At 42.5% G+C, this 19,963-nt stretch overlaps 1 protein-coding gene across 1 annotated transcript in view; it reads left to right on the top strand.

Annotated features, from left to right (window-relative positions):
- Positions 1-14,946, top strand: part of BAALC (BAALC binder of MAP3K1 and KLF4) — a 110,323-nt gene extending 95,377 nt beyond the window's left edge. The window contains exon 3 of the mRNA XM_053558719.1: positions 14,618-14,946. Coding sequence (XP_053414694.1) covers positions 14,618-14,728 — 111 coding nt within the window. The 3' untranslated portion in view covers positions 14,729-14,946. The remainder of the gene's footprint in view (positions 1-14,617) is intronic.
- Positions 14,947-19,963: the final 5,017 nt, after the last annotated feature.

Raw genomic sequence — 19,963 nt, forward strand, 5'->3', positions numbered from 1 at the left:
AATTGATCTTCTTTTTTTTTAAATTAAATCATAGCTGTGTACATTAATGCGATCATGTACCATGGGGCACCATACACTGGTTTTATAGACCGTTTGACACATTTTCATCACACTGGTTAACATAGCCCTTCTGGCATTTTCTTAGTTATTGTGTTAAGATATTTACATTCTACATTTACTAAGTTTCACATGTACCCTTGTAAGATGCACCGCACGTGTAATCTCACCAATCACCCTCCCTCCACCCATCCTCCCCCCTCCTTCCCCTCCCTCTCCTCCTTCCCCCTATTCTTAGGTTATAACTAGGTTATAGCTTTCATGTGAAAGCCATAAATGAGTTTCATAGTAGGGCTGAGCACATTGGATACTTTTTCTTCCATTCTTGAGATACTTTACTTAGAAGAATATGTTCTAGTTCCAACCATGTAGACATGAAAGAGGTAAAGCTCTATCTTTAAGGCTTTAAGGAGTCTCCATCTCCTTTCATTAAGGCTGCATAATATTCCATGGTGTACATATACCACAATTTATCAATCCATTCGTGGATCGATGGGCACTTGGGCTTTTTCCATGACTTAGCAATTATGAATTGGGCTGCAATAAACATTCTGGTACAAATATCTTTCTTATAATGTGATTTTTGGTCTTCTGTGTATATACCTAGTACGGGAATTATAGGATTGAATGGCAGATCTATTTTTAGATCTCTACATGTTCTCCAAACATCTTTCCAAAAGGAATGCACTAATTTGCATTCCCACCAGCAGTGTAGAAGTATTCCCTTTTCTCCACATCTACACCAACATCTCTGGTCTTGGGATTTTGTGATATGGGCTAATCTTACTGGAGTTAGATGATATCTCAAAGTAGTTTTGATTTGCATTTCTCTGATGATTAAAGATGATGAGCATTTTTTCATATGTCTGTAGGCCGTGTGCCTGTCTTCTTCAGAGAAGTTTCTCTTCAAGTTCCATGCCCAGCCTGTGATGGGATCACTTGTTCTTTTCTTGCTTACACGTTTGAGTTTTCTGTGGATTCTGGTTATTAAACCTTTGTCGGAGACATAACCTGCAAATATCTTCTCCCATTCTGAGGGCTGTTTGCTTGCTTTACTTACTGTGTTCTTGGCTGTGCAGAAGCTTTTTAGTTTGATCAAGTCCCAGTAGTGTATTTTTGAAGCTGCTTCAATTGCCCGAGGGGTCCTCCTCATAAAATACTCGCCCAGACTGATTTCTTCAAGGGTTTTCCCTGCACTCTCTTCTAGTATTTTTAGAGTTTCATGACTTAAATTTAAATCTTTAATCCAGTGAGAGTCTATCTTAGTTAATAGTGAAAGGTGTGGGTCCAGTTTCAGTCTTCTACAGTTTGCCAGCCAGTTCACCCAGCACCATTTGTTAAATAGGGAATCTTTTCCCCACTGAATGTTTTTAATTGGCTTGTCAAAGATCAAATAACGGTAAGTAGCTGAATACATCTCTTGGTTCTCTATTCTGTTCCAGACATTTACTTCTCTGTTTTTGTGCCAGTACCATGCTGTTTTGATCACTATCGATTTATAGTATAGTCTGAGGTCTGGTAGCATGATTCCTCCTGCTTTGTTTTTATTTCTCAGTAATGTCTTGGCTATTCGAGGTTTTTTCAGATTCCATATAAAACGAAGTATTATTTTTCAAGATTGTTAAAGTATGACAGTGGAGCTTTAATAGGGATTGCATTAAAATTGCATATGGCTTTGGGTAGAATAGACATTTTAACAATGTTGATTCTTCCCAGCCATGAGCATGGTATGTTTTTCCATTTGTTAACATTTTCATCTATTTCTTTTCTTAGACTTTCATAGTTCTCTTTATAGAGATCTTTCATGTCCTTTGTTAAATAAACTCCCAAATTTTCATCTTCTTTGGCACTACTGTGAACGGAATAGAGTTCTTAACTGTTTTTTCAGCTTGACTATTGTTGGTATATATAAACGCTACCGATTTATGAATGTTGATTTTGTCACCTGAGACGCTGCTGTATTCCTTGATCACTTCTAAGAGTTTTGTAGTAGAATCCCTGGTGTTTTCCAGATATACAATCATATCATCTGCGAAGAGCGAAAGTTTGATCTCTTCTGACCTTATATGGATACCCTTGATCGCCTTTTCTTCCCTAAATGCAGTGGCTAAAAGTTCCATCACAATGTTAAAGAGCAGTAGAGACAATGGGCAGCCTTGTCTGGTTCCTGATGTGAGTGGAAATGATTTCAATTTAACTCCATTCAATACGATATCGGCTGCGGGTTTGCTATAGATGGCCTCTATCAGTTTAAGAAATGTCCCTTCTATACCAATTTTCTTAAGTGTTCTGATCATGAAGGAATGCTGGATATTATCAAAAACTTTTTCTGCATCAATTGAGAGAATCATATGGTCTTTGTTTTTTAATTTGTTCATGTACTGAATTATACTTATAGTTTTATGTATTTTTTTTGTTGTTTGTTTTGTAGTTTTTGACCAGGACTGGGTTTGAATCTGCCACCTCCGGCATATGGGACCGGCACCCTACTCCTTGAGCCACAGGCACTGCCCCAGTTTTATGTATATTGAACCAGCCTTGAGACCCTGGGATAAAAATGACTTGGTCATGATATATAATTTGTTTGATGGGTTGCTGGATTCTGTTTATCAGGATGTTGTTGAATATTTTTGCGTCTATATTCATTAGTGATATTGGTCTATAATTTTCTTTTCTTGTTGGTTCTTTTCCTGGTTTGGGGATCACGGTGATGTTTTCTTCATAGAATGTGTTGGGTAGTCTTCCTCCTTTTTCTACATTTTGGAACAGGTTGAGTAATACAGGTACTAGTTCCTCTTTAAATGTTTGGTAGAATTCTGACGTGAAGCCATCTGGTCCCGGGCTTTTCTTTTAGGGAGATTTTATATGGTTGATGCTATTTCAGAACTTGATACGGGCCTGTTCGACATTTCCACTTGATTCTGGCTAAGTCTTAGAAGGTAACGTACTTCAAAGCTTTGGTCAATTTCCTTCAGATTTTCATATTTCTGAGAATAAAGTTTCTTGTAATATTCATTAAGGATTTTTTGAATTTCTGAGGAGTCTGTTGTTATTCCATCTTTGTGATTGCTGATTGATGAGATTAGAGATTTTACTCTTTTTTTCTTTTTTTCCTACCTGTATTACTCAACCTGTTCCAAAATGTAGAAAAAGGAGGAAGACTACCCAACACATTCTATGAAGAAAACATCACCGTGATCCCCAAACCAGGAAAAGAACCAACAAGAAAAGAAAATTATAGACCAATATCACTAATGAATATAGACGCAAAAATATTCAACAACATCCTGATAAACAGAATCCAGCAACCCATCAAACAAATTATATATCATAGGTTAGCCAAAGGTTTATCTATTTTATTGACCTATTCAAAAAACCAACTTTTTAATTTATTGATCTGTTGTATAATTCTTTTGTTTTCAATATCATTTAATTCTGCTCTAATTTTGGTTATTTCTTTTCTTCTACTGGGTTTGGGGTTGGAATGTTCTTCCTTTTCTAGTTGCTTGAGATGTCCCATTAAGTTGTTAACTTCCTCTCTTTCCATTCTCTCTCTCTCTCTTTTTTTTTTAATCTTTTTTTCTTTCCATTCTCTTGAGGAAGACTTGCAGTGCTATAAATTTCCCTCTGAGGACTGCCTTTGTGGTATCCCAGAGGTTCTGATAATTTGTGTCTTCATGGTCATTTTGTTCCAAAAATTTGGCAATTTCCTTATTAATCTCATCTCTGATCCAGCTATCATTCAGCATAAGGTTATTTAACTTTCATGTTTTTGTATGAGTATGCAAATTCCTGTTGCTACTGAATTCGTCTTTTATTCCATGGTGATTCAAGAAGATGCAAGGAATAATTTCTATTCCTTTAAATTTACTGAGGTTAGACTTGTGACCTAAGATGTGATCGATTTTGGAGTATGTTCCGTGGGCTGCTGAGAAATATGTGTATTCAGTTTTGTTGGGATGAAATGTTCTGTAGATGTCTACTAAATCCAAATGTTGGATGGTTAGGTTAAATCTAAAATTTCTTTGCTCAGCTTCTTATTGGAGGATCTATGCAACACTGCCAAAGGAGTGTTGAAATCTCCGACTATTATGGAGCTGGAGGAAATCAAGTTGCTCATGTCTGTTAGAGTTTCTCTTATAAATTGAGGCGCATTCCGGTTGGGTGCATAAATATTAATAATTGAAATCTCATCATATTGAGTATTACCTTTAACAAATATGAAGTAGTCACTTCATATTATTATGGGCTTATAATATGGAATAGACATTATTCCATAATTATAATGTGTAATAATTATTATATAATTATTCTATATTATTATGGAATACACATACTTCTCATCAGCCCACTATTCTTATCCTTCCTTTGTTTTGTTGGTTTAAAGCCTATTGTGTCTTCAGATAGAATTGCAACACCTGCTTTTTTCTGATTACCATTTGCCTGAAATATGGACGAGCATCCTTTCACCCTGAGTCTATATTTATCTTTTAAGGTAAGATGTGACTCTTGTATGCAGCAAATATCTGGCCTGAGTTTGTGTATCCAGTCAGCTAACCTGTTTCTCTCTAGAGGACAGTTTAAGCCATTCACATTAATGGAGAATATTGATAAGTCTGGTAAAATTTTGGGTATTGAGTTTTTCGAAAGTCCAGTGGATATTTGTAATCCTTTCACCACTGTGGAAGTTGGAGTTTGATCAAAAGGTTCTGAGCGGGCGGCGCCTGTGGCTCAAGGAGTAGGGCGCCGGTCCCATATGCCAGAGGTGGCGGGTTCAAACCCAGCCCTGGCCAAAAAAAACCAAAAAAAAAAAAAAAAAAAAGGTTCTGAGCGAGTTTACTTTTGTGGTAGAGGATTGAGCTGGTCATTATGGAGGATATGTCTGAGAATATCCTGAAGAGCTGGTTTGGTTATGGCAAATTTCTTCAACATATGAATGTCATTTAATTTAATTTAATTTCTCCATCATAAATGAAGCTCAGTTTAGCTGGATACAGGATCCGGGGTTGAAAGTTATTTTGTTTTAGGAGATTAAAAATTGATGACCACTCTCTTCTGGCTTAAAAAGTTTCAGCAGAGAGATCTGCTGTCATTCTAATATTCTTCCCTTTGTAGGTAATGGATTTTGTATGTCCGGCTGCTTTCAGAATTTTCTCCTTCATATTAACTTTAGTGAAGTTAATTATGATATGCCTGGGGGATGTCTTATTCAGATTGAGTCATGCTGAGGTTTTGAAACTGTCTGCTATCTGAATTTCAGTATCTCTTGGCATGTCTGGAAAATTCTCTTTCATAATTTCATGGAGAAGGGCCTCTGTGCCTTGCGAGGCCGCTTCATCATTTTCAAGGATTCCAATGAGGTGGATATTAGCCTTCTTCGAATTATCCCAGAGCTCTCGAGAGAATGATCCATTTTTGCTCTCCATTTCTCTTCCTCTTTGAGAGTTTGGGAGTGTTCAAAAGCTTTGTCATCAATGTCAGAAATCCTTTCTTCTGCTTGCTCCACTCTGTTACTCTGAGGGATTCTACTGCATTTTTGAGATCTTTGAGGGTACAAATTCTTGCTTCAGTGGATCTAAATCTTTGGTAGTTTTGTCTTTAAATTCGTTAAATTCTTGAGACAACTTTTGAATTTCTCCTCGAATTTCTAATTCCAACTTTTGAATTGCTCCTCGAATTTCTAATTCCAAATTTTCCTCCATTCTATTAATCTTGTTTGGAGTTCAAATTCTGAATTTGATTTCTGACATCTCGGCCAGCTGTTTATGAATGGGATCTTCAGCTACATCTGCCATATCTTTCCTTGGGGGGGGGTTGATCTATTCTGGTTATTCATGTTACCAGAGTTTTTCCACTGATTCCATCCCATGATTATTTTACACTGTTTGATTTTTCCCCTGGAGCTTTGTTGAGGACCCGTGAAGCGCTATGGCCTGAGAAACTGGGGACCTATTTGGTGTGGCGGGGCTAAGTGGTTCTGTCTTGTTTTCAGCTGGTCTCTGTCTGACCCTAGTGAAACAGTTACTCTGGGTTGAAGTCTCAGCTGTGGAGAAATACCAGCAATTAAGTCACCCTACCCCCCTCAGGCAATAATTGGTAAAGGAAAATCAAACCTTCCTATAACCATACACCCAGGGCACCATTTGAATAGTCCTTGGGCGATTGGCTCAGTTCAAAAGGTCCAAATCAATTGTCTCAGTCAGTACCTGTCTCAGGTGGGAGAGTTTAAAAGTTCTCTGGCACCTGGATCTCAGGGGTCTGGTGACAACTCCTATATGACTTGCTGCAGTGCTCTGTAAAGTCAGGAGGACCCAACCTGCAAATAGATTAGTCTGGGAAGGTTGATGCCTCCTTCCCCACCTTGCACCTCTATCACACCCAGTCACTGATAGCCCCGCACAGCTGTGACCCAATTGCCTCTAGTGAACAGATACTCCAGGGGTTTGCACCTGCCTGAATCACAAGGAAATCTATTTCTGCTCAGCCAGGCTGCTGCGCTCTGCCTGTATCCAGCAGGGAGAGGTGAGGCCTGACATCCTCGGGCGCTTGATGGAGGCTGGGGGGTGTTCACTTAGTTCCAGCCCCACCCCTGATTGATGTTACTGATAGAACAGAACAGAACAACTTTGCGAGAATTTGTTTCTGTCCCTGCTAAATTCCCATGCAGAAGAGAAGCTGTTGCCAGAGCCTGCACCTCAGGCCCTGTCTTTACTCCTGAATGTTTGTATTTGGTTAGCTGTCAGTTCTAGCCTCCTGCCTTCCGTAGTCTATAGGCTGACGATCCCCTAAGGGCCAGGTGCATCTTAGGCTCAGTAAAGTGGTCGTCTGGGTCAGCCCCACTCTGGGAATTTCCCGGCTCTGTGTGTGTGTTTTCTAGTCCCTGCGCTCCACCCAGGCTGGTACCACCTCAGGCAAACCCTTTACTCATGGGGCCTGCGCTTCTGTCCCAGATCTGTTCTGTGGTGGTTGCCACCTGAGAAGATGCCCAGCCTCCTCTGGTTGCTCAGGGAGACAGGGAGTGTGGCTTCAGAATATCCAGGAGTGTGCCCTATTGTTGCCGAAAACAGCTACTGCTCTGCACCTTGGGGCACTGCTGCTCCGCTGTGGTTCCCTCTCAGCTGACCGTTTTCTCCTCACTCCCATGCTAAATAATCAGCACTGACCAGCTGCAGTCTAGGCCCTGTCCACACCCCTTGAGAAATCACCCAGGAATCTGGACTGCTGGGGAACAGGCCTCCAGACCTCAGGGTGAGAGTGGAGGTTAGTGCTGGGAGCTCAGAATGGCAGGTAGAGAATATATACAGTTTTATACAGTTTTATGCCTGGCAGGAGAACACTGTGGCACCCTAGTAGGGGAGATAGGTCCATGTTTTAGAGGGTCTCTCCTGTGGAGTGTAGTGGGAGGACCTTTGAACTCTGCTCGTTTGTTTGTGGGGCACTCCAAGCTGTTCTCATGTGGGAGGAGACTCCCATCCACTTGGTGATGGATTTTGTACCTTTTGTTTGTATCCTTGGGGTCGCAGCTCACCTCAGCGGGGTTGATGTGTATTCTCCAACCTTCTCTCTTGGTGCAGCTCTAATCCACCAGGTTACTTGCTAAATTTCTGTCCTTTAACTCTCCTTCTGGACAGGAGCCTCTGTGGAAAGCTGGCTTCAGTCAGCCACCTTGTCTCCGCCACAATTGATCCTCTATCTGAGATTCAACTTGAAAAGTAACAACCCCATTTGGCACTTGGTAAAACCCCCTGGGGTGAGTGAGTCTAAGTGAGAAGGAGGCACAGGCCAGGGGTCTGCATGGAATTTTCTCCAGGCTAGGAGGATTTTGGAGGGTTTTGCCTGAAACAGGGCCTGATGTTGCCTTCCCAGCCTAGCAGCTGGCCCTTGGAGGAGCAGCTGACTGACCTTGCATTGATGCTGTAAAAATTCACAAAACTGCAGCAAACAAATTCATAGAACTTGGGAACAACTAGAGGTTTGTTATTGTCTTTCTCCATTTAATGGCACCTGACTTAAAAGCAGTCAAATGTCTTGGGTTGCAGCTGACAAAGCTCTGGTCTTTAATCTTTGGGGAAGGAAGGGAGGAGGAAACTAAAGTTTCCGGAGTCCCTACTGTGTGCAGGGTGTCATCTTTATCCCTTACTACTCCAAAAGGTAAGTGGCATCATTCCCCAATTGGGGAAATAGAGGCCCTGAAACTAGATATTTGGCCAATGTAGCCCAGGAAGTAGTGATTTGGCTCTGTTAGAATTCAAACCCAGGTCTGTCTGCCTCCAAACCCCATGTTCTTCCTTCCCACCACTTGAAACATGATGGAGAACATAGAGAGAGCTTCAGCAGAGTGTGGGAGGCTGGATGTGGGACCTGGGGCCACCATCTTTAGTTAGACTCACCACCTGTACTTACACTGGCCTTGGGCAAATTGCATTAGCCTGAGTGATTTCAGCTGCCTCACTGGGAAAGTGAACACAGTAATGTTCCCACCTATCTCTCAGGGATGGTGCGAGGAACAATCAATCAGAAACATGCTTGAAACCCTGTAGGGTAGTTCAAGGAAATTTAGGCAGGACAATGCAAACAATTTCCATTCCCAGAGATATTTTTTTCCTCTCCCTTTCTTTCTTTACACATGTGTTTATCATCAAATTATTTATTGAGTGTCTATTATGTGATAGGCAGTAAGTCAGATTCTGGGGATACTGTAGTAAACAAAATAATCTAGGTTCCTACCTTCTTGAAGTTTATAATCTGATGAAAAAGTAGAAAATAAGTAAGCAAATTAATGTTCTCTTCAAACTGTAGTTAAAGGCTAGGAAGTAAAGAGTCTAGGGAAAGGGAATAACAGGGCCCTGTGCTTGTATATACTCAGAAGACCATTGCAACTCTCCATAAGAAATTATTAGCTGTGATTGCCTGTGGGAAAGGTGCCAGGATCCAGCAGCCAGCAGCCAGGGAGCAAGTGTTACCTTTCACTGTGGCCTTCTCTATTCTGTGAATTTCTTTTTATCACAATTATGTATTGCTTTAAAAATTTAAAAATACCAATTATACAGAAAAATCATAAATTATGATCTCAATAAGTCTTGCTTTTCTTTGTTGTCTGCAAAGAACTGTGAAAAGGTTCATACAGCCCACGTGAGGTATAGATATATTTGTGGAGTCCAAGCAAAGCCAAGAACATCTCTCTATTTCCATTTTAGGAGAAAGTGAGAAAAGGCTGCAGTCTTGAATCCAGGTTTCTAAAGAGCAGCCAGGCCATCCCCACCCCTGTGGGGAATAGGCTACATCATTGACTTCTGAACCCCAAAAGAGACAAGTCCATCTGGGTTGGAGATGCCAAGAAGTTATCACAGTCAATTTGGTTACCCTTGAGAAATGGCAGCCAATAAATTGCTTTTAATTGAAGAGGCAGTACCAAGAGGACTAGAATCAATGATTCACAGGGTACTAAAACTGCAGAAATTAAAATGAAGCAAGGAGAGAATAGAAAAGCTGTGAAACTAGGTGAGAAACAAGAGGTGGCCCATTAACAAGAGTCAATGGTGAGAAAACTCACAACAAGAATATTAGAAGTGGAAGAGGGATTGAATCATCAGACAGCTGCATACAGAAAAGGTGCCAAATAGGCTTCTCCCCTCATCCATTGGGAACCATAAGATTTTTTGATGCTAGTAATTACAATGGGGACACATTTTCTTTTCCTGTCATTAAAAGAAGGGAGTGGGATCTTCAAAGGTTTGGCTAGCTGAAAACTACATCAGAGGGAAAATATGTGGTATCAAGTGTCATAGTCACCAAGGGACAACATGACGTAATTGTTCCTTGTATTTACATAGCCTTTTTCTCAGAAGAGGGCAAAAAAGCTCACTTCTTGGCATTTCTAGGGAAAATACCTGGCATTGTAGTTCTCTTTATCATGTTCATTTGCCCTCTCATTTGGGCTTGGAATCTAAGGCTTCCAAGTTACAACTAGATGGTGGCAACTTCCAACCTCCTGAATATCCTCACAGCTGTCAAGGGCGTGGATACCTTTTGCTTCATATCTCAGATTCAAAAGTTCTCTTTGGTAAAAGGTTTCTTTCTTTCTTTCTTGCCTTTTATTTTGAGACAGAGCCTTAAGCTGTCGCCCTGGGTAGAGTGCTGTGGCATCACGGCTCACAGCCACCTCCAACTCCTGACTTAAGCGATTCTTCTGCCTCCGCCTCCCAAGTAGCTAGGACTACAGGCTCCCGCCCCAATGCCCGGCCATTTTTTGGTTTGTCATTGTTGCTTGGCCGGCCCAGTCTGGACTCGAACCCCCCAGCTCTGGTGTATGTGGCTGGCACCTTAGCCTCTTGAGCTATAGGCACCGAGCCTGGTAAAAGGTTTCTAAGAAAAAGCATTATTGTTCTAATTATTTGATTTGCATTGTCATTCTCAATTGTTTAATTTGCTAAATTTAATGCAGTGTAATTATTTGAAAGTGGATTTCTTTAAGGTGTGGAACTTTCTGAGGCCATAATTGGAGTATAGAGCTCTAATTTGTCCTTATCCAAAAGCATATCTCTTAGTTATTATTGTTTTTTGTTGTTGTTGTTTGTTTAATTATTTAGTTTTAATTTCAGATTAATATGAGGGTACAATTAGGTCACAATGTTTGCATTTGTTAGGTAAAGACCCTGTCACAGTTGTGTCCTGCACCCATGAGGTATGCCATATACCCTAACATTGTGCCCATTAGATGGGAGCACACCAATCCCCCTCCCTCCTCCCCTCCTGCTCCCCTCTCTCCTCTCCTCTCCCCTCTCCCTCCTTCCCTCAACTTGAGTTGGATTGAGTTTTTCTCTTGCATGGGCGTGTATTGGATTGTCTACTGGCTTCATAGTTGAGCGCGTACACTGGATACTTCCTTTTCCATTCTTGTGATACTTTACTGAGAAGAATGTGTTTCAACTCCATCCAGGTTAATACAAAAGATATAAAGTCTCCCTGTTTAGAGTTATTATCATTGTTGCTCTTTAGAAGCAGTAGTCATAGTCAGTAGAATGAGGTTTTAGATTTCAGTATGCTATGTTTGACTGATATCATCTTTTTGCAAATAAAATTGATGTTAATAGCTATAGTTGGGGTGACTAATCGTCCTGGTTTGCTGGGGCCCGAGAAGGTTTCTGGGATGTGGGACTTTTAGTTTTAAAATGTGTCAGTCCCAGATTAATAGGGAAAATTGGTCACCCGTGTGATACACTTAATTCTCTCAAAAAAACCTAAAAAGCAAGCAGTATTTTCCCATTTTTCAGGTAGTGTAACTAAGATGCAAAGTTTAAATCCATGTGTCTTGTCACCACTACCTGGCAAAGGCTTGCTCTAAATCCAGGTCTGTCTGGTTCCAAAGCTTGTGCTTGGAACATTTCCAGCGTGCAGACCTGTGATGTACAGATTTAAGAAATTGCCATATTGCGGTTGGGATCACAATCCTATCTATTCTGTGACTGTTCCAGGAATTTGATAGCCTTTGACTCTTTACTTAGCAGACTTGGATATCCAACTACTGAATTTCTGCTTAGATTTGAAAGCTTAGAAGTGCAGACTGAAATAGAAAACAGATGCATTTTGTGTGTATCATCTTTAATAACCTTTTGTGAAACTTTTCTAAAGAAAAGCATTTCTGTAGTTTGGAAAGTTTGCATTTCCATTCTGGAAAGTTCTCCTACTTCCTAGGTCTAAGGGAAATGCTGCTGTCAATCTGGCTCATTTCAAAGAAGGCCTCTGTGTCTCTTCCCCCTGCCTAAGTTCTTGAAGCTTCTATGGAATAACACTCAAGGTGGAAGTCAGATGGGACTGGACTCATACACACAGCAGCCACACTTTTCTTTAGGAAAGAAATTAGCACACACAAGGTAGTACCCTGTTTCCCCAAAAATAAGACAGTGTCTTATATTAAGGTGTGTTCCCAAAGATGCGCTAGGTCTTATTTTTCAGGGGATATCTTATCTTTCCTGTGAGTAGGTCTTATTTTCAAAGGATGTCTTATTTTCGGAGAAACAGAGTACATGTAAAGTGGAAAGGCGAGTAACTACTCTTGGGAGTACAATGCCTTAAAGCACAGGAGGAGTTGTAGATAGATAACCAGAGATGTCTGGTTTGAAGGTTGTGAGACTCTTCACTTTTTAAGTGCTCTGATTCTGGGAAAAAATAAACTCTTCAGTCTTTGCTAGCCCCTGGTGCCAGTTCAGGCTTGGAACTGACCCCTAAGCAGTATTGCCTCCTGGCTTTTTGTTTTTGTTTTTTTAAGACACATTCTCACTCAGTGGCCCTTGGTAAAGTGCCATGGTGCCATAGCTTGCAGCAACCTCAAACTCTTGGGCTCAAGTGATCCTCTTGCCTCAACCTCTGGAGTAGCAGGGACTATAGGCGCCTGCCACAGCGTGGAGCTAGGTTTTTTTTTGTTGTTGTTGTTTGTTTGTTTGTTTGTTTTTATTTAGAGACCCTACTCTTGCTCAGGTTGGTTTCAAACTCCTGAGCTCAAGAAATCCACCCACCTCGGCCTCCCAGAGTGCTAGGATTACGAGCATGAGCCACCCCACCCAGCTCTGCCTACTGGTTGTTATAGCAGGAGTTCACCGACAAAACAGGACTTACTCATTCCGTCAGCCATTTATTCAGCCACAGTTAAGTTGTGAGCCTACCCTGTCTCCAGACTACTCTGGGCACTGGGAACCCGAGGAGGAAAATAATTAAATCCTGTCGTGTGAAATCAATAGATAAGGCACACACTCAAAATTATCCTTGGACATTTTTTCCTCACATCACCCATAAAGTATTATTTTAGGTCAGATTCCCCAGAAGCACAGGCTGAGCTGAGAATTCTCATGGAAGTGACAGAAAATTGTACTCTCAGGTGAAACCTGCCCGTGGAGGGAGCAGGGCAGGGCAGGGAACCAACTCCAGCAAATACACAAACTCAACTCAACAGCTGCAGTCCGGCTTCAGCCTAATCACAGGGATGCTCTGGGGCATGCAGGGTTCTTAGATTTGTATCCCCTGGAGGCAAAAGGGCCAGCTTTTTGTTTCCCTAATAGTCATTGGCCATGGGACTCTCCAGGAATTAGAATGTAGCCTGTCAGGAATTCCTCCAATCAGATGAGAGCAATTCAGAGCGTGTTACAGGAGCAGTTAGCAGCCAACACCCAGAGCTGGGGAGGGGGGGTGCTCTGACTGAGTCCAGAGAATATGGAGTGGGGTGTCGTCAGCAGGTACACAGGATTTATGTGACCTGATAGAAACCTACATAGTGTTTCTTAAATAAAACAGAACAATTTATTTTTCGCCAGTGGTGTCACAATCCACCATTTCTTTGGGTGCGCTACAGATGAAGTTGTTTGCTTATGTTCAGGGGCCATGTTGTATGGAAAATATGCATCTCTCACCACCCAGCATGGGAAGATGCTCACACCACAGGGGCTGCCCTACAGATCTGAGATGGAAGGTGTGTCCAGGAAGCAGCCTGTGAGATTTCAGCATATAGGATGTTTATTAGGAAGTGCCCTTGGGGTCGACATCTGTGCACAGGGACAGAAGCGGAAGAGGGCTGAGGGAGAAGCTGAGCCATGATACTAGCTGAAACCAGCTCAGCTGCCCCTGCCCCAGCCCCGGGGGAGCTCTGGAGCTAAGTGGCCTGTCAGAGCTGACCTGTTTGTGGTCCACATGGCCATGCCTTACACACCTCTATGTACCACCTCAGGAAGGGCACGAGGTTGGGGAAGGAGGCTCTCTGCAGGTGAGGCTACCCTTGGAGGGTCAACTGTTCTCCCTGCAATGGGGATTGGGCAGTCCAGCTACTGGTGGACACAAACCACAAAGCTCACCTCCCGTTCATTCCCAGTGCACAGTCATTGAGTGGAGGGCATGCAAGTTTGCCCCTCACTAGTCAAAGCTGTTTTCTCTCTGGAGAGAGTGAAGGTGGGGATTAGGCACAGACAGTAGAAGAACCTACAATTAAGTTCATGCTTTAATATTTAATATTAATTCTGGACTTTTATCATTGATTTCACTTCACTTGGAAGTAGACAGCCTATCCTTTTTAAGTGTTTTTATTCCATTTTTGTTTAGTGACAGGCATTACTTTATTTAATCCTTAAAATAACCTTATGAAGTTTATTCTTCATTTTATAGATGAGCATTAGAAGGATTAGAAAAAACTTGCCCATAGTTGAATTATATAGTCAGTATTGGAACCAAAGTCTGTATGATTCCAAAGCTCAGACCGTTAACCACTCTTCCAAGGCCAGTATGAAAACTTTCACAGTGCCCTTTGATGGACCTTAGCTAATCAATTCATTCATTTGATAATTCAAGCCATGCCTATGCCAAGCTCTGGTTTGAGTTAGTATTACAGATCCATCACAGAGATCTCTGAAACAGAGGATATACACATGTGTTCTTGTGGGCCATCCTTCCTGCCTCTGTGTGTGTGTGCATACATATGTGTGTGTGTATGTGTAACAACCTCAAGTGATTAATGCAAATTCAAGGACCTTTGGATATTTCCTTGTCACTCAGTGCACTATTTTAAACTTTCCAACAGGCTAAAAAAGATGGGAAGAGAATGTCTGCAAAAGAAGTCACCATTAATGTTACAGACAGCATCCGACAGATGGACAGAAGTCGAAGAATCACAAAGAACTGTGTCAATTAGCAGAGTGTCCAAATGGAGAGCAGATGGACTTCGTTGCTGCCCTTCACAGTCCTGGATCCCATCACGGAACCTTGAGGAAGTAGATGCTTCTTGCTGAACCCGAACGCTGCCGAGTGCCTAGGGAGACTGTCTCACCTGGTAGCAAACAGCTGCCTGAGTTGTTGGAACCTTCTGAGCCTCCTGTGATCACGCCAACGTGTTGGCACAGTGCTTACATAGTCAGATCAACTTCAGGCTGCAGTTCAGTTTGCCTTTTTGCACCTCCTGCAGTGGGGTCTGGCAGGGAGCTAATGCTCCAGATCAGTGTCTAAAATAGACAAGCAGAGAGCACCGTTCTCCTGGGTGAAAGGTTCACACCTTAGCGCTAAGCTCTCCTGGCCACAAAAGTGTGTTCAGTTTCAGGCAAGCTTATTCTTTCCTTTCTTCTTTTTAAATATCCCCATCACAAAACCTACCATGTTCACTTAAAAGCTGGCTCTTCACCCAACTCTAAACATAGATGAGAAATCAAGGAACAGGACCACTCCCTGCTGGCCTTGGTTCCTCAGCTCTCGGTATGAGACAGACCAGGTCCACTGTCTCACTTCCGAACTCCCCTAACACCTGTGGTGTGTCTTTGGGAGGTTGCTGTGATACAGCCACTCCTGCTCCTGGTCTGCCTGGGAAGTCCTCCACGCTGGCATCCATGTCGGCCTCCAGACTATAATGTCACCTTCCTTGGGGCCAAACTAAGATGTCCCTCAAGGCTCAGCCAGTCATTGCAGTTTTTCGTAACTGTCCAGTCCCCTGTGCTTGTGTTCTTGGGTGGTCTCCCTCTCCATTTGGGTCCTTTGCAATTGTCAATCAAAGACTGGACACTGCTGTGAAAAGGAGATGATCCAGGGACATGTGGCAGTGCACACGGATTCCCCTTGGCCTCTCTGCACACAGCCGGAGGACTACATCGTTTTGGCATCTGCAAAGAACTCACTTTAGAAAGCCCGTACTTGGTCGATGTGTATTCACATTGACATGAGATTGTACACTGCGTTAGAAATCAAGTAGCTGACACAGAAAGAGGATGTTTTGATAGGAATAATTTTCTAGCATTTCTTTAAACGTGTTCAACTGGAACTATTTTCTTCCAAAATAATATAGCAGGTTTTTTAAAGGACTGTTAACATGCCTGGGGTGTAGGACTAAAGTTGTACCAAACTATACCAATAAACTCCATGTTTAGCAGAAATAGGCAGCCTAATGGTGTGTGTTTCTATAACATAGTCCAGAAAACTGAGGTAGAGGTTAAAGGTCAGATACTCAATCTCCTTCTCTGATAACCCTGTTATTCCTCCAATGAAAGTGATGAATATCTTCTTTTCTTTCTTCCTTCCTTCTTTCCTTCCTTCCTTCTTCCTTCCTCTTTTCCCTTCCCTCTTCTCCCATTCCCTTCATTCCTTTCCTTCTCCCATTCCTTCCTTTCTTTCTTTCATGAGTAGACTGTGAATTTATTCATTAAATAGTAAATGCCCTCCCGTGCCAGGTACTATGCAGATTTGAGGGGTTTGGCGTTTGGTCAGTCAGGACTATATATCCTGAATTTAGCAGTGACGTCATAACTAGGAGACTGACTTAGACCCTATGGTAAAGTGTGCTTTGTGAATTGCTCTGCAGTGGAATTCACTTTTCTATTCAGGGAAGGTTTGTATCTTGAACTGGGTGTTCTCCTAACCACCGCATAAGCCTTTACCATACACGTAACTACAGTTTTCCTAAACTTTTATCGTTTTGTGATTCTTTTAGAAAGGGCTTTTAGGGAACTTAATACTCTAAAAAATTTTTTCAATAATAATAAAAAAATAAAAGCAAAACCTGTGACTCATTTGCCTCCACTGGCATTACTCAGCAGGAGCCTCCAACTGCCAGTGGTTGGCAATGATCCTGCAAGTTCAAGGGCTCTCTCTCCCAGGGCATGCGCGTTATTTTTGTGTGAGGTGTTCCTCAGCCACTGGCTGAGCCTCTTTACAGCTTTGTCTCTGCATCAGGTCACCTCTGCATGTTGTTTGGATTTTATCACCTTGAAAAAGTGTCTCTGTTTTGTACAGAAATAGTTTCTCACTTCTAGGGGGCAGGAATTACAAGGGCATAGAATCTAGCCCTCCCCAGAACAATCTGGCTTCTGCCAAGACAGTGACTAGAAGTTGAACCACGTTACTGAAAATTCATCTGGCAAATTTGTCACATGTGTATGATATGGAAACTGATTCTTACTATCCTATTGGGTAACACTTTTCAACACAAAGTTTGTGTTAATAAAGTCACTAATTTCAATTATACATGGGTGGTGACAGAGAATCTTTACTGGAATCTTAAATTTGTACATAAAGCTGTTTAGACTCTCTCTCTCCCTCCTTTTTTAAAGCATAAGTCATACTGTGAAAAAGCCTTGTGAAGTAGGTAAGGAAAATGTGATTAGTCTTGTTTTACACACATAGAAATACTTTTGTACAGTCCACCCAGCTAGTAAGTAATGGTGCAGGGATTCCAGTGAGGGAAGCCTGCCAGCAAATCAGGCCCTTCCCCATCACACGCCTTCCATGGCAAGACGGCTGGTTGGGAGACTAAGCCTTTTACAGAGGAATTGTCATGGTGCCTAAGATTGAGCTCAGCCCAAGTCTAAGAGGGCATTTTGGATTATTGGAAAAAGCCAGAGAGAGATTGCAGAGGGCTGGGAGCTCTTGGGGACTCTGGGGCGGTCCAGGCTCCTCTGGTCCTCCAGAGAGGGTGATCCTGGCCTGGAGTGAGAGAGTGACTTCGGTGGCTCTGGAGTGGATAGGGACTTCACAGTTCAGAGATGGAAGTTGTACCCCTTAGAACAACTACTTTGACCTGAAGGTAGGGGAAGCCAGGGACCACCACTGCTGCCGCTATTCCCTGAACACTCTTTAGTTGTGTAGGTAAAGGACTGTGGCCCCCCTTTCCCTGCTGCCCACCTCTGCAGGGCTCCCGACGTCCTGCCTCTGCCTCCTAGGCTACCCAAATGCACCCCCTTTGGCAGTCTGTGTCTAAGCCCTGCTAACCTTCCTCTGTTTGTGATCCTCACTAGCTCCTCTTTCTGGCTGCCTGCAGATTCCATCCCATCTCTCTTTGCTCCTCTAAGAAGGGCTAAAAAACACTGGCAGCTCCTGTGCTGAAACCAGATAACAGACCTGATGTTAACACTTGGGAATTTCACACAAAAAGCCAGCTCTGGCAGAGACTCCTAGTTTAGAATTCCAATATCCATCCTTCCCTTCCTCAATAGCTAGGCATATGTCTAGAATCTTAGATGACACTTTCCAGCCTCCCCTTACAGCTAAGTGAAATCAGGATGATTCCTAAGTTTGAGGGGGTTGCAATAGGGTTCTTGGCTGGATGGGGTAAAATGGGGTTGGAAAAGTTTGGTGGGAGGTAGTGCCAATTCAGAGAACCATTTTGGACCCATTAAGTATTAAATGTCTGAGCAGAGGTGTCCAGTAGACAGCTGGATACATCTGTATGTAGGTCAGGGATGAAGAGAGGAATTTGGGAGCCATCAACACATAGAGGGTATTTCATGCACAGGGATTAATTTGTCTGATAAGGAAAGGAGAGGCCAGGACTGTGCCAGGAGATACTCCAACATTCCGGGAGTAGTGGTGGAGGAAAAGTCAGCATAGGATACTGAGAAGTGGTGAGAAAGGAAGAAAACTGGGAGATCGTGTACTGAAGCCAAGGTAGAAAAATGTTTCAGGAAGGAAAAATGGTCAGTCATGGCGAATGCTGTCATGAGGACAGAGATCCGACTGCACCAAGGAGGTTACTAGTGACCTTGACAAGAGCAATTTCAGTGAAAGGTGGTCACAGAGGTCATCTGGGTGGGCCCTAATTCAGTATCGATGGTGTCTTTGTAAGATAAGGATATTAGGACACAGACACACATGAAGGGAAGACATAAGGAGAAAATCTACCTGCCAAAGAGAGAGAGGCTTCAGAAGAAACCAGCCTTGATGTCAGACTTTCCAGCCTCCAAGATTGGGAGAATATAAATTTCTGTTTTTTAGGCCAACCAGTTGATGGTGTTTTATTGTGGCAGCCCCTAGGGAGCTAATACTGTGCCCTAGAAAAATACTTGCAGATTTTTATTATATAAACTAGGTGTTTGTGAACAGTCCTGACTTTTAGAACTTGCTTCATACAAGCCAGAATGACAGAGGACAAAAGAACAGGGGATTGCAGCAGACACTGTGCTGCGTCTCCCTGCCCCTCAGCCCCTTTAGTCACCATCTGACTTGCAGCCACAGCGCCTCCTTGGCCAGAGGGCTTCACCTTGCCACTCCCATTGCAGGAGCTGCCAGGGGACCCGTGCAAGCGCTGCTTATTCCCTCCTCTCCCCATCCCAGCTTCTGTCAGGCAGAGACTGCTGGGAGCTCCCCCCAAGACTGCTGGGTGGCGTGATGCTCAGATATGTGCTCTCTACAAGCTCCTAGAGTTTTTCAAGCTTAATTAAGCTCCAGTTACCCATCGAATAGCTGGTTTACTTTACTGGATGCTTTTTCGACTAATTTTAGAGTAGATGCAGGTTTCAATTGGAACAGCATCCTCTCTCCTCTCTTTTTTATTATCACAAACATCATCTTTTCTAAGGCCCAGTTTTCACCAGTAGACACTCCGCCTCCTTCTCTCTAGCACAAGATATACATTCTGCTATCACCAATTTATAAATGGTCTATCTATATTGTAATACAATTTTAGAAAAGACTTTAAGACCAATAAATAAATACACTTGATCTTAGCCAAAAGGCCAAGAAACGATAAGACCAATAAAGAAATAAGCAGATGTTTTCTGTTTTGCTTTGGAGGGAATCTCTGATATATCCTAGACATAAGAAGCGACTTGGAAAGGCACCCCAAAAGATGTCTTAACGCAAGTGATAAACTATGTGCTTTCAAGGGACAGGCAGGTGATACAAATGAATTTTGTAGACCACTGGGGGCAGTGTGACCTGGGATGAGAGGGAGCATGCACGTCACACTCAAGGGTACTAAAGCTTTGGGGGGCGGGGCGGAAAGCTTGGCAAGACAAACAATTGCACCAAGATTTTGTGACCCATTCTATAGATTCAGAACTGGTCTCGTTCAAGGAACATTTCCAGATTCCTGACTGGTAATATCTGATAACTGTTTATAATTGGCTTTGCCAAAGTGCTTTTGCTATTTGGACTTTTTCCCCCCACAGAA

This window comes from Nycticebus coucang, chromosome 13 (assembly GCF_027406575.1).
Source record: "Nycticebus coucang isolate mNycCou1 chromosome 13, mNycCou1.pri, whole genome shotgun sequence".
Classification (NCBI taxonomy): domain Eukaryota; kingdom Metazoa; phylum Chordata; class Mammalia; order Primates; family Lorisidae; genus Nycticebus; species Nycticebus coucang.